At 46.1% G+C, this 15,196-nt stretch overlaps 1 protein-coding gene across 1 annotated transcript in view; it reads left to right on the forward strand.

Annotated features, from left to right (window-relative positions):
* The window catches only part of TOPAZ1 (testis and ovary specific TOPAZ 1), a 1,918,280-nt gene that overhangs the window by 700,527 nt on the left and 1,202,557 nt on the right, over positions 1-15,196 (forward strand). Inside the window, exon 8 of the mRNA XM_086942092.1 lies at positions 10,821-10,946. Coding sequence (XP_086798218.1) covers positions 10,821-10,946 — 126 coding nt within the window. The remainder of the gene's footprint in view (positions 1-10,820; positions 10,947-15,196) is intronic.

Raw genomic sequence — 15,196 nt, forward strand, 5'->3', positions numbered from 1 at the left:
CATCTAATGTGGCCGACGCCACCGACGCCACAGCGCTGCCCCGCTCTTGTAAGCTGGTAGAGAGGTCCGGTCGCTGTCGGGCAGGTGAACCACCCACCCTCTGCCAGGAAGATGAACGGTGGCGCCTCCGAGATGGAGAGGCAGTCGCGGCCTGTGATGGCGGCACGTCCTCCAGGCCCAGAAGTTCCTTCGCTGCTTGAAGCGTGCGGATTTGAGCAAGACGATTCTGCCACCGGAAGATGATCCTAAACGGATGGCCCCAGGAATAGGCGATGCTCCGTTCTCTCAGGAATGCGGTCACCGGACGGAACTCACGCCGTTTCTGCAGAGTAGAGGCCGCCAGACCCTGGTACAGCTGGGGACGGTGGTCCCGGAATTGTAGCGACGTGAGTGTTCTGGCCTTGCGGAGGATCCGTTCCTTAAGCTGAAAATCGTGGACGCACACAAGGATATCGGGGGGGGGGCCCCGCCGCGCCGGGGCAACCCTACCCTATGCACTCTGTCCATTTGAATCTCCTTTGTGTCCTCTTCATCCAATATTTCGAGGAATAATTCCTGGACATATCCCCGCAGGTCCCCCGCCTCACCGTCCCATGGCACCGCCCGTATACGGATGTTGTTTCTACGGGAGCGGTTTTCCAAGTCCTCCGTGTGCAACTGCAGGTCCAGGTTTTGCTCGGTGAGGCGAATGATATCCTGCTGCAGCAAGTGCACATCGGTGGCCACACTCAGGTCACGGTCCTCCACGGTCGCCACCCTCTCACCCAAGCCGTCAACGTCTCTGCGCACCTCCCGCAAATCGGAGGCCAGTTGCGCTCGGAGATGTCCTCCTTAATAGAGGCAAAGAGTTCAGTCATGAAGGCCTTCGTCGCCGGTGCTTCGTCATCCGACTGCTTCGAAGACCCACTAGCTCCAGGGGACGCCGGGTGCTGGGAGGATTTCTGGGCAATGTCCTTTAACTGGCCCCGCTTGCGTTGCGCGTTAGACATGGCGGCTCACCGCGTCCCGACCACGCGCCTCGTGACCAAACTCGAAAGCGGTCTGCGGTGCTCGGCCTAGGCTGGCACGGGCGTCCAAACTCGAGCACCAGAGTTCACCTTACAGTCCGCAGCTTTGTCAAGCTCCACGCGTACTGCAGTACGAGCCGCGGTCCCACACGTGCGCAGGCGAGCAAGAGTCCAATGGCGGCCACGTGCAAGTGCCGTCGATGACCCCCAAGCTTCCTCCGGTCCCCACGTGGCTCCGGTCTCGCCGGGATCCGTTGGTCCGGTGTCGCCCACTACCTCCAGGCAGGGAGATCGCTACCGCTCAGGTCATCACCTACAGAGTGCAAATGTCACGTTCCACCCCCCGGCAACCGCTGCAGGGTCCTGAACACCAAGACCCGCGATTCCGCACTCCTTGCGGGCCCGGGGGCTCCAAGTCACAGCCGTCGCCAGACCTCCGGCCCGATGACTCTAAGCGTCCCAGCGCCTTCTGCTAGCTCCGACGTCTCCAGGCGGGACTTCCGGGGCTCCGCCTTCCTCCTGTGCCTGGTGTTGAGATCAGGAAAGGCCGGGGTCGTACAGGCCGCGGAGTCTGATCGATCTCAAGGGCGAGCTCGGGGCCCCACCGCTCCAGCAACCGCACCAGAGCAGACCGCTACGTGAGGCAGACCTTCCCACTACTTTTGAGGCGGATTCGCCCCCTCAGGATCGTGCGATTAGAAGCTTTGTCGGATCAGCGCCGGAGCGGCTCGGAAAGGCGTCCTACTCCGCCGCCATCTTGGCCACGCCCCCCTGTGAGTGTATTTTACAATAAACTACACTGATGCAAGTGTGGGATTTAATGTGCTGAGAAGTTTGCTACCAAAATTCCCAGGTTTCAGTAAAGCCATTATGGAGCTGTGGAGTTCGTAATGACCAACTCTCAGACCATGTACTCTTTGGGGCTTTACTGCACTTACAATGTTGAAGAATGGACGGGGCTCCTGCAGCTGTACCCTCACCTGTAGTCTAGTACACCCTGCTAGAGGGATGTCTTACCCAGGTCTCAGGCAGTGTGTTGCAGGCATGGCACGCAAGGTACACTGGCTCCCTGTGAAAAAAGGGTTATCTTCTAAGCACTGATGGTAGCGCATGCAGTCTACTACAAAATCGGTCCCACCTACCTCCAGATAAGACTATAAAGGTACTGCCCTCAAAGACCCCTCTGTTAGCAGATAGCTCATCTCTTGACAATACCTTGTATCAAAAAGAAGACATGGGGTGACTTGGCCTGTTCAGTCCGTGCTGCCAAACACTGGAATGCTCTTCCATTCCCCATTAGATGCATGCCAGACCAAAAGTCGTATCGTAACCAATTAAAAACCCATCTGTTTAAGAGTAAAATCTGCCTACTTTCCTCTTGGAGTGGGCTACCTAGTGCCGAAAAGCTCTAATAGTAGCCTCACGCTTTACAAGTCACATCATTCATTCATTCACTTTTGGAAGATGTAAAACACATCCTGCTTTTGTAATATACAGCACCCTGTCTTAGGGCTTCATAGGCCTACCTTAGGTGTGACTTACATATATTAAAAAGGAAGGACTTGGCTTTGCCACTACTTAAGATGGCAAAGTCAAGTTTGCAGTTTGAAAACGGCCCTTCCAGTCTGTGGTGGCAGACTACGAGTCTCATTGTACCTGGGCATGCACAATATGGCACAACCAGTGCTGCAGTCCCTGGTGTGACCCTCAAACTTACATTCTGTGGGCATCTTCTACCAGGGGCTCGCAAGTAAGTGAGATTATGCCAGTGCCTCCGTGCACTCTGAGTCGATAAACCAGCTGCATCAGTCCAAAACCTTTGGGTATGACCATAAAAAAGAGGCATGTTCTTAGTGATGTTGCTGGTGTTTCCTGAAGATCTTAGGGCCTCAAAGGCACAAACAAGTCAGTATGAATAGGATGCAGTCCAATAATTGATTGTGCTGGCCTTGATACCACTCCTTATCAGGGAAGGGCAAATTACACCAGTGTGGTGCTCCACTGCAATGTGTGGATGTGCTGCACTGGGTCTTCTGGAGATTTAGTCTTTTCTAATGGCCCACAACTGTTCTGCAAAAAATCTGAATCTGCCTTGTAGCGTTTTGAGAAAAGAAGGATCATGGAAGCTTTGTGAGTCTTTTGACCCCTTGTCAAACCTTTTCCTCACTAGTTAAGAAATTCAGAAGCTACTCTAAGGGGGTTGGCACTTGGACGACAACAACTTCTCCTGTGACTGATGCAACCACCTAAGTCCATTTTAGGCTGGAACCTGTGTGTGACAGACAATATGTAGGGCTTCAAGCGCACCAGACCTCCCAGTCTCCTCCCCCTGTGGCAAGAACGCATTATCTTGCCAATAGTGGTGCACTATCTTCCAGGGTGGTTTTGATATTGATTTATAAGGTTGATGTCCCCCATGATACATGTACATATAATAACAAAGTTAAATCTCCGCGTGAACAGGAAAACCCAGATCGAACCCACAGATAGGCAGTGACCCCACAATGGTCTCGGGAGATTGGCCCCAAAAATACATGTTTGGCCGGAGGAGCGCGTGTTCGCAAAAACACCATAAAGTCAGATGTTACATTAAGTGAGGGACACCCAGCCAGCTATTCGAGCAACATTGGCGATCCAACAGTTGTGACAGATGGGCGTTTCAAATCATTGAGCATGACAATGCCTTACTCTTTCTTTCTGCTTTGCAAATCTTCCTCCTACATCAGAGCGAATTTCAGAAGACCTGTCCATTCAGTTGCAAGAGGTGTAAGTTTTTCTTTCTTAAGAAGGTATCGACACAGTGCCAGACTTGAGAATAGGAGTGGGTTGCTACTCTCACAATTCCTTGTTTAGATATGTGCCTATTTTCATCCTTTGAACCCTGAATACTTTCCTGCGGACGGGCAAATTCAAAATGCTCATGTTGGCCCAGATGATGTATGTCTTGGACCTGCGCAACTGGATGGGGTCCTCGGACCTGTATGACGTTTACTTTTGTATACCTGCCCTGCAGTCCCACAGAGTTAACCTGTGGTTCAGGATAGGCAATGAACAATTTCAGTTATTCATGCTCTTTTAGCTCATTTTTCAACTGAATTCAAGCTAGCCTGGCTGATGAGGGCTGTTAGCCCGAAACCAGTCCCAGGATGCTTGTTTCCGGTCCAGAGAAGGCATGGCTTGGTAGTTCGGGCTGGACTGTTCCTATGAGGCACAAGGTCAAGATTGATTTGCATGTAGATGTGTCTGAACTGGGGTGGCGAAGTGAGCTAAAGAACAATGATGGATTCAAACCAAATCTGTAACTGGGGGTGAGTATCTGAAAAGTTTCAGCGCTCCGTCCATCATCTCCTTCTGCCTCCATTATCCTCACTATTGTTCTTTGGGTGTGCACAAAAGTTATGGCGGTCATCGTTGCTCATTTTCTGAAGTCAAGGATACCAATTTTCACTTACCTTGGTAACTGGCTGTTGAAGACCAGCTTGCCAGAGTCATTCTTAGTCTACCTCCAGGTGGCGGCAAACCTCTTGACATCGGTTTGTTGAGCCTGGACCTCAACAAAGTCACACCTTACTCCTTCGCAAAGGCTGTCTTTAATTGGAGCTGTCCTGGATCCAGTACAGTGAAGGACCTTCATTCTGTTGTAATGAGTCCAGGACATTTGGGCCGTGATCCTAATATTTCAGCCTTAGTCTTGAATCTCAGCGAGAGCAGCTCTGAGGCTTTTTGGCCTTTTAGCCTCTTGCATCCTCCTTGCCAATGCCAAGGACATCTATTAGATAACATACACATTTTGAATGAGATGATAAGCAGTGGTGGCTATTTAATGGCAGTTGGTCCAGCGGCAAACCCCTTTGCTCTTTCCCAGCCATAGCTGACAATGGTGACAAAAGCATCACTGCTGGGTTGAAGAGGTCATCTGAGTAAGTAACGATCAGAGAACATTGGTCTTCAATGGAAGCCCAACTCCATATAAAATGTCTGGCCTTACTAACAATTCCCTTGGACTTCAAGACCTTCCTACCATCTATCAGAGGCAGGCGGATGCAGGTTCTCATGGATAACACCACTGCCATGTGGGATTGCAAAGAGTAGGCTCGGAGTCTCTGAAATTGGTTAGAGCATCAGAGCATCTTCCTGTTCGGGAACCACCTAGCAGGGTTCTTAAATTCCAGAGCAGACAAGCTTAGCAGATGGCAACTGGTGAACGACTAATGTCGACTTGATGTGAGGTGGTGCAAGGTATCTGCCGGAATTAGGGAAAACCCTAGCTAGAGTTTTTCACCACCATCAAAAATATTAATTGTCAAAAGGTTCTTGTGTTGGAGTTTACGTGAGAACATTCGTTAGGATATCTGTTCCAGGTGTAATGGACTCCAGTGCACTTTTCTGCCTCTGTCTCTCCTGCTCCAAGTTCTGAAAAAGATGAGAAACAACCTGTCCCAAGTCATCCTAGTGGTTCCAGATTGGACCAAAAAAGTGCTGTACCTGAAACTTCTGCATCTGTCCTCAGGTTACCAATTCAAGGGGGTCTTCTGTCGGAGTAGTAGAGTAGAATTCTTCACCCAAACCTGTGAAATCTAAACCTCAATGCATGGAGATTAAGATGTGGCAGTTAAGTAGAGTAGATCTACCGACCGAAGTGGTAAATGTCATTGTCTCTGCCAGACGCTCGTCCATAAAATCCATATACTGCCGGGGGATGGAGGAAGGTTTTGGCATGGTGTGGTATTCGTAGGATTGACTCTTTACAATTCAAGCTGTTGGATGTTCTTTTGTTTACTTTGTCTTTGGCCTACCAAGGCCTTGTAGTAGCAACTGTTAAAGGTTATTTGTCATCCCTTTAGGCTTTTCCCCCGCTCCACATTGGGAACATTCACCTGTGTCCACTGATGCTTCACCTCCATTCCAGTAGTGAACGCTTCCGCAGCATCCAGCACTTTGCCGTCTTTGCCGACTGAGAACCCACTGCATCAACTCAGTTGCCTCCTGATCAATGCAAGATCCTTCTGCAAACACGGCACCAAAGTCTGATACATCATCTCCACCCTCACCCCCGACATGACCTTCATTACAGAAACCTGGTTCACCTCCACGTCACCCTTGGACTTAGCCCTGGCAACTCCCAGCGCCTATAAGATGAAACACCGCAACCACACCAACAAATATGGAGGGAGCATTGCAATTGTACATAATGAATTGATCACCTATACCATTACCGACGATGTAAACAATGCCAATCATGGAACGTATGAATTTTCAGCTCCACACGGATGATGACACCACCATCAAATTTTCCCTCACATACAGACCGCCAGGACCATAGACCACACTTCGCAGCGCCTTCGCTGAATTGGTCATCCGACTCACCATCAAATCAGAACTCTACATATTCCTGGGAGACCTCAACTTCCACCATAATGACTCCGCTGACGCCAACTACACGGCCCTCCTGGAAAGATTTTACAACTTAGTCTCAAACAGCTAGTCACCAACCCCACGCATACAGCAGTACACACGGTGGCCCCATCTTCACGTCCAGCAACAGAATCCGATAAAGTCACACCTCGGAACTCATGTAGTCTGATCACTCCATTGTACACTTCACCCTTGCTGGACCGGCCTGCACCACCCACAACCACATCAGCGCCCCTCTCTGCAGCTGATCCAACGTCACTCAACAACAGTGGACCAACACCCTCAACACACAGCCCCACAACACCACAAATTTAGATCAGGAAATACAGAACTTAAATGACTAGATACCCAGCGCCACCGACCAAGTAGCTCCAACCAAAACATCCAAGACGCACAGAACCTCCAAACAAGCCAGCTGGTACACCCCGGAACTCAGCACAACAAAATGCAGATGCAAACATCTGTAAAGAAAATAGCGAACCTGCAGGAACCACAGCGACCAAGCCTCCTTCAAATAAGCCCTCAACGAATACCACCACATAGATAAAAAACACAAAAAGAAGGCCCTGCACTACCATAACAAGACAAGCTTCTCCCAAGCCAAGGAACTCTTCACCATCATCAGAGTTCACCTCCCCATCTGCCACCGAAAAACTCAATTCCTGCCTCACAGTAACTCAATGACGCCCTCCCCAACCACTTCCACAGCAAGCTAGCAACGATCCAGAAAAACCTCGATCCCCAGCGCTCCAACCTCCTCAGCATCACATCGAGCAGCACTGACGACCACCTGCTCACCACATGGGATCAACTCAGCTCACCAAACACTACTGCTATTATGAACTCTATCCACTCGAGAGCTACTACCAACCCCAGTCCCCACCATATTTTCAAACTTGGAAGAGGCAAGATCAGCCTCCAACTCACCTCGATCCTCAACGCATTGATAACCACAGCCACGTTTCCTGTTGCATGGTTAGACCCCTCCTCAAGAAACCCTCTGCAGACCCCAGCGAGCTACAGAACTCTACCGCCTTATCACTGTGCTCCCTTTCCCCACCCAAGTCCTGGAGAAGGCTATCCAGGTCCCCAACTTACCATGCAACTGTTGAAAAACAGTCTACTTGACCAATCCCAATCAGGCTTTAGAACCAACCACAGCACCAAGACCGTTATGATCGACTTGACAGACAACATCCGCAACCTGTTCAACAGAGAAGGATCAGCCTCCCTGATCCTTCTTGACCTCGATGCACCCTTAAACCTAGTCTCCCACCACACACTCATCTACCGCCTACTGCAGTTTGGCATCACAGATGGATGTCATCCTTTCTCACGGGATGCACCCTGAGAATCCGCCTCCCTCCCTTCACATCACAAGCCAAGCACTCCATCTGCGGCGTCCCCCAAGGCTCTTCCCTCTACCCTACCCTCTTCAACATTTACATGACACCATTTGCATACATCGTCAGATCACTCAACATCATCTCCTGCTCTGACGACACCCAGCTCGTCCTCTTACTCGACCCCTCCTCGATAAAGATCAACTTCCACAGATGAATAAAGAACGTCTCAGTCTGCATCAAGGACAACTGCCTGAAGCTCAAGAGAGACAAAAGTGAAGTTCTGATCTTCTGCCAACACACCGCCCTATAGAACGACTCCTGGTGGCCGTTGGAACTTGGACCCAGTCCCCAAGCCAAAAGACCATGCCTGTCCTCTTACATCATCCTTGACGGCAAACTCTCCATGTCACATCAAGGCCGTCACCTCAGCCTGCTTCCACACGCTCCTCATGCTCTGAAAAATCTTCAAGTGGCTCCCCAATAGTACCAGGAAGACAGTGATGCAGACCCTCATCACCAGCCGACTGGACTACGGCAGCACACTCAACACATGCACCACTAACAAACTCATGCAAAGACTCAAGACCATCCAGAACACAGCCGCCAGACTGACCCTCTACATGCTCAAGAGAACCCACATCACCCAGCACCTCCAAGACATCCACTGAAGTCCAATCTAGAAGTGATGCCATTTCAAGCTCCTGACCCCCGCCTACAAAGACCTCCAAGACCAAGGACCCGCCTACATGAACCACCGCCTGCATTTCCACTGACCCCTCCTCCCAGTAACCTCTGCACACCTTGCCCGTGTGCAGATTCATCGTACATAATACTGCCACGCTGGAGGACGCTCCATCTCCCCTTCAAGGCTGGAACTCCCTCCCCCTCTGCATCGCTCCCTCCCTGACCCACTTCAGAAAGGGGCTCAAGACCTGGCTCTTCAAATGAGGCTTGCTGCAAGCGCCTAGATACCCTCTCAGATGGCAAGCCGTGCTATACAAGCACGCACTGATTGATTGTGTCTGCTGGACCAACTATCCTTGTTAAAATCTCATTTTGGGATGGGGTTTATGAAAAGTTTGACACACATTTCCTCCCAAACTGTTTGTAATGCACAGTAGGAACTACATTTGATCCTAATGTTTCTCATGTGCATGCCCATTGAGCCAATGCATAGCTGTTTACTCCATCTTTAGACCTTAAAGACTGTCTTCCTCTTTACAATTACTTTAGCTTATTGTGTGAGTGATCTTCAGGCACTGTTGATGCAGAAGCTGTACACAACCTTTTCTTTCCGACAAACTGGTGTTGAGAACTCTGCAAGATATCTTGTCCAAAGTTGGGATGCCTTTCCATGCTGGGCAGGCTTTAATTCTGTCTATCTTTTGTGTCCCCCCTCATCCCCTCCTATAACCCACCCTTTAAAAGAGGAGGAGAGGCTTCATCTGCTGGACCCCAAAAGGTCTTTACACTTTTAGATTGAGCATTCCAATGAACACTTTGTTGACTTTTAGCTGTTTGTAGAGGACCCTTTCGAGACGGATAGTCCTCTGCCTTAAGATCTGCTGTGCAGTGGCCAAGGAGCAGCCACTCGAATGTCTTAAAACCCATTCCATGGAGCAAAGTATTCGGCCACTGCATTGGCGCAGAGTTCCAGTCCTTGACATCTGCAGGCTGCAATGTGGGCATTAGTGGATATGTTCACAGAGCACTATTGCCTTGACAGACCGCTCCTGAGGGAGGAGCATTTCATCTGCTTGGTTTTGCAAGACGTTTTGGTCTGAGGTCACTTCACAGACTCTCCACATAGGAATGTACTGGTTTGGTATCTATTCCAAGGTGCAGAATCTGTGATTAGGGTTATTAGTCAGAAGAACAAGTTACTTACCATTCTAGTTGATCCTCTATCTAACTGAAGATTCCGCAATGTTCTCCGACTTCCCCAATCTGTGGCATGACCTCTTTTTTTAACATCTATAAATGTCCCAAGTTATCAATCTGCACACTGCTACAACCAATTGTTCCTGCTCCGTATCTTAGTGCACTGAAAGAGACAAGCAAGAACCAGATGTCAGCGTGGAGGCATAGCACTAATATGTGCTTCCACTCTGTCACTTTGGTGTAGTGTGGGGTCAGCTCAGAGCCTCATCGTGCCACCTACCAGCACTTTGAAGTATTTTTCGGGAATGTTTTATGGATCCAGTCTGGCGCTTGGGGAGTATTGTAAGGTAAGAAATCTCCAGCTACATAGCATATCAACTCAAAAAGAAGTGTCTATGAAGTTAAGTAACTTGTTCGTTTAAGATCCTGAGGACCGAATATGTGGTCAAGACAAACCGTTTTGGTAGGGAAACATCGATTGAAGGTGATTTCTTTTTTGATATCCTCTTTCCTCCACCTTTAAAGCTGAAGTCATTCACCACCCTTGTACATGCATCCCTCAGTAGTTCTAGTATGTTGTATATCATCTTAGAGACCTTGATTTCAGTTGTATGTGCATCAAACTAGAATTATTAGTCAATATAGACGTTGAGGGCCCTAATGTTTCGCAGTGGAAAACCCTACCTTTGCTTACCAGCATGCCTTCAATATTTTTTGCCATTTATATTCCCTTTTAAGTCATAATGGCTGAGGCAAATCTTCTAGATAAATAAAAGTACTATTGGCAACACTTGAGTCTTCTTTTATTCTACTGAAAGTATAATACCATTTGTTTATGGAATTCATAAAATGTACGATTGTTAACTTTGGAAGGGGGTTAATTGTTTGGGCATTATGCTATTTGTGGAAGGTTAAAAACAGAAGAATATCAATTTAACTTATGTATATTTTATTGAATTTATAGGTTGTGTGTATGATTTCATTGCTGTTTGAAAATTGATTCATTGGACTAGGACTGTTTCTTGCATATTTTTACAAATGGTTCATGTATAGTTGACCCATACCAACAATAAATTACTTACTGATACTTATTGTAAAATAGTATTAGTTTAATGTTAAAATGTGAAATATATGCAAGATTTTAAATGTGATCTTTTATGTAACATGTTAGCGCTGGCAATCAGTTGAGAAGAGTGTGCTGCCTGCTGGATACTGCCATTTTTACTTTAATACGGTTCGTGGTTGTTTAAAAGAGGACTGCTGGTATAAACATGTTCCTAAAGAAGAAGATGAAAAGGTATGATTCGTTTTTTACATTTGAAAAGTTTGTAGTTTTTTTGTCTGCTGATCATTAATACAGATTGTTTCAGAGATAAATGGAATATCTGTTCATTTAGCATGCAAGATTGAAGATTGCTGTTGTCAAGCCAGTTCAGTAATTTAGGGACAGTTTTTTATAAACTTGTTTAATGTTCCCAATGGAGTTTCTGGCTTTGGAATATCCTGCCAGAAATTAAAACCTTTTGCATATGTCCCCGGATGTTTCACTAGCTTTGTTTAAAAACCCTATGACATTGACAATACTAGTGCATAAGTGTTGCCTGATAATGTTTTGTTGCTTTTTCTACATCCAGGTGTCAGGGCTCCGGAAAAAGTTGTGAACCATCACTCAGATTCAGTTTGAATTGCATTGTTCACAGTATACTAGTCCCATTTTATTCTCACCATGAACTAGTGCTTAGGAATTTAAATCTTACATCGAGGGCCTGAATGTAATGTGGAAGACCGATATCCCCAACTATATGTGTTGGTGCCTTCTGTTTTGCTAATAATTTAGAGAAATGTGATGCTTGGGTGGGCATGACCGTTTCTAAGCTGAGAATGTCTGTTGTTCACAGGGTAATTTTAACCCCAAATGGCCGAAGAGCCCCTTTTAATGAGGAATATGATTGTTATTCTTGACTGATAGAGATTCCTAAAGGTGGGACTGGGTCTTAAAAAAACACATATAGCACAATTCCAAGACCAGCGACGGGTCCCATTCTTCTAGGTATAGTGATTCTTTAGAGGGAACAAGGTAGGCTCATTTTCTAGACCATTGTGGCAAGCTAGACCCCATTCTGATGTTTTGAGTGGCTTTTAGGAACACAGGCCTAGTACATGACCCACTGTTTCACCAAGTAGACTGACTGAACAGAATGACGTGCAATGGCAACAAAGTTTTTTTGTTTTAGGGTCTTTTGCTTTGAAAATTCTAAATATTGCAGGTACATTCGCATGATGCCCAATTTTGTTAGGGCATCTAGTAAAGAAAGCAGTGGGCTGTTTTCTGATTTGCCGAGGTGTTGGCAGATTGCATGGAGTTGTTAAGGAACATCATGGAACCTGCTTCAGAAATTCAGAGGCTGCTACATTCACAATACCGGACGCATTTGGCAGATATAGCCCAAACAATTTGAATTCATCTGCAGCAACTGGTGGTGTGAATCTTTTTAAGAACATTTGATCTGGTTTGGTGACTGAATTTAAAGCAGCATTTTTATTGATTCTGTCATTTTTTTCATTCTCAGTTCTCAAGCTTTTTTTGGGGACTTTCCGATCGTTATACTTCTACCGGCTGCAGTATCATCATCTTTCTTGTGTTTTGCCAAAGACATCAACCACATAGAGTACCCATATCCATCCGAACAAAGCTGCAGAGAAACTCTAGCATGCAACATGGGACATGCTTGGCTATCTGAACTCCGCGAGCTCTGGATGCTTACATTTCCCAAAATGAATGCTACACAAGTAAAAGTTCTGGTTTATGAACTGTCCACTGACATCATCTTGGGCTCGTATCTGCATAGCTGCCAAGGTTTTAGATTGCTATCTGTGATGTTTTTATAACTTCAGGGTAATTATGAGTGACATTTTAACCACTGAGTGACACTTTCTCGCGAGCAAAATCAGGCTGTAAAGATGAGGGAAACATGTACATTTCAGAAATGACACCCATTTGAGCAACAAGAAACTAAGAAAATCTTAAAACTGCCACAAATCTCGGAAATTGAAGGGCACAAAGCTAGTGCCGTTGTAAACTAATTGTAATTTTGGGAATATGCAATGTATGATTGGTACAGTCAAGTGCTTTCAACAAGGATATTGAACACCTTCGCTGTGATAAATCACTGCTGTGGCATTCATTTAATAACGACTTACCTTTTCACTAGTAAAGTCATAAAACTACACTGTAGCAGCTAGGTAAGGAAAAATTTTCAAAAAATAATGTAGCTGCCGCTGGCTCAACCAGCAGCATGCACTCTCAGCTGCTGTACAGTAGAGAAGTCAGTCTCCCCCTAGTCGTGACTCTGGTGAAGACCTCTGAATGCAAAACTGGTCAGTTGAATGCATATTTGTATTTTGTGCATTCATAGGAACCTTTTCTCAGAATTCATGAGCTTCAAGCCTGCATGGAATATGATAAAAATTGCTCTCATTAGATTTGCAGTCCCTTGCTAGCCGTGTATGAGAGAGGCGTGCCTGCCCTAAACATCACCGGCTCAGCCTCTCCTCTCTTGGAGCACGTGTTGTAGGATAGTTTTAGTTTTGCCAGGCGACTGCAACAATTATTGGGGGCCCGGGCTGGGGCACAGGCTGAGGGAGGAAACAAACATCGGAATGCACCTAAAATGTAAGTGCATATAGCGCAGGACTGGAACAGCAACTTTTTTGTGGCAGTTATGGAGAAGTATTTTAAAAAGATGTAATTGATGATTTTAGTTAATACATTACCTGCTTTCCCGGGCACTGATTATTCATCTTGTCACTGGCAGCTGATCCCAGCTGGTGGTGCGGCGGCCCAGTGGGCTGGGTCCCGGTCAGGGCCGGTCCTAGCAATTGTGGGGCCCTGGGCGAAAGGGAAAATGTGTGGGCCCCTCTAATTTGCATGTGACATCACAAGAAGGGACATCATAGAAAACCGACATCACAAGACTATTGATCTTTGTCATTGCTGAAGAGACATAGTGTTGTTATCAGTCGCGGGAATTAACAGATAAATATTCAAATGAAATACGTCTATCAATTTTGAAACTGTATTAAGTGGATTACATAGTGACAATGGATGTGAAAGCTAGACGCAGGTCTCACAGGCTATTCCAACTCCTAGTTAACTTTGAGTTACCAAATTAGTGCATAGTAATAACTAGAGAGCATTGCAGAAAATAAATTGAATGGCATCCCAGGTAAAAAATATGGAACGGGGTATAGCAAGATGAAGTTGAATTCAGATACAAATACCGTTTTTATTCTTTTTGAGAGCTTCATAAATCAGACTAGAACAAAAAAAGACAGCAGAGTTCTGTAGATAAAAAGCTTTCGTATTTAGGATTCAGAATGATTATATTCTCCTCACAGTGGATCTAAGCCATGCTAGGAATATATACATTTCTTATCAAAAACAGATAAAAGGAAACATTACAATCTGACAATGAGGAGTAAATTGATAAGTACATAAAAAGACAATTCCAGTGAAACAGAGTAACTTCGAAGTTCTAGGTTATTCTCATTGGGTGGCTCCCTGGTATTGATTCATTACGTAAAGTTAAGTATCTGTGTGCTTAAAGTAAAGGTATGCTGCAGATTTAAGAGGTTTTCATGCCAAGGTTTTTCATTTGGTGTCCGACCAGTTGAAAGTGGTAGTGGCAGAGTGGCATTATTCTGATGAAAATCCACCAATCGCCCCAAAAAGATAGTCCTATTCTTCGATATATTCACAACTTTATGTGGTCGTCCATTTGAGAAAAATATGGGTCGGGCAGGAATGTGAAAAAAAGAAATTGCCATCTTCGTATTATGTCCTGTACACATCTAGAAGTTATTGGTAGAATGTGCCCTGTTTCACCTACATCCTAATACAAACATATACATATAACAGGTTATCAGAAAGCTCATTCATAACTAACAGTGAAATAATACAAGGCAACAAAATTAGTGTTATACTTACCTTCTCCTTCAATGATTAGGTGGTGACGATCCTCTGAGCCGATCAGAATATTTCCCAAGACAATGGATATCAGAAGGAAAGTTAACTTGTGGAGACACACAAAAAGTTTTTTTCACAAGGCCCTCAGGTTAGAGAAGAGCAGTTATATCAACTGACGGGGGGGAGACCAGGAGTCATTAGGTCCAGCATATAAACTCCTTACTATATATATAATGGTCCAACAGTTCTATGAAAAGATCTCCAGTAAAGTGCCCCCTTGTGGGTGCCCATTGGGCATTGCAGTGCTGGCCCGACAAGGGGCTTGCCTGATGATGAAGCATGACCCGCATACAGGTGTTTGAGGGCACTTGCTCCTATTACATCATATTCCCCCTCTGACTGTATTCCTACACACTTAATCCACCATCTTTAAAAGGAATTGCATAGTCTTGTTGGATCAGATAAGAGCAATGCCAAGATTTAAAAAATTGAGCATTACAAATCTGTCATGATGCTCTCCTAGACAAAATAATGGAAGCAGGGTAAGTCTTCTTTCTTCAATTGTGTCTTTTTTACCCTGA

Source organism: Lissotriton vulgaris, chromosome 10 (assembly GCF_964263255.1).
Source record: "Lissotriton vulgaris chromosome 10, aLisVul1.2, whole genome shotgun sequence".
Taxonomy (NCBI): domain Eukaryota; kingdom Metazoa; phylum Chordata; class Amphibia; order Caudata; family Salamandridae; genus Lissotriton; species Lissotriton vulgaris.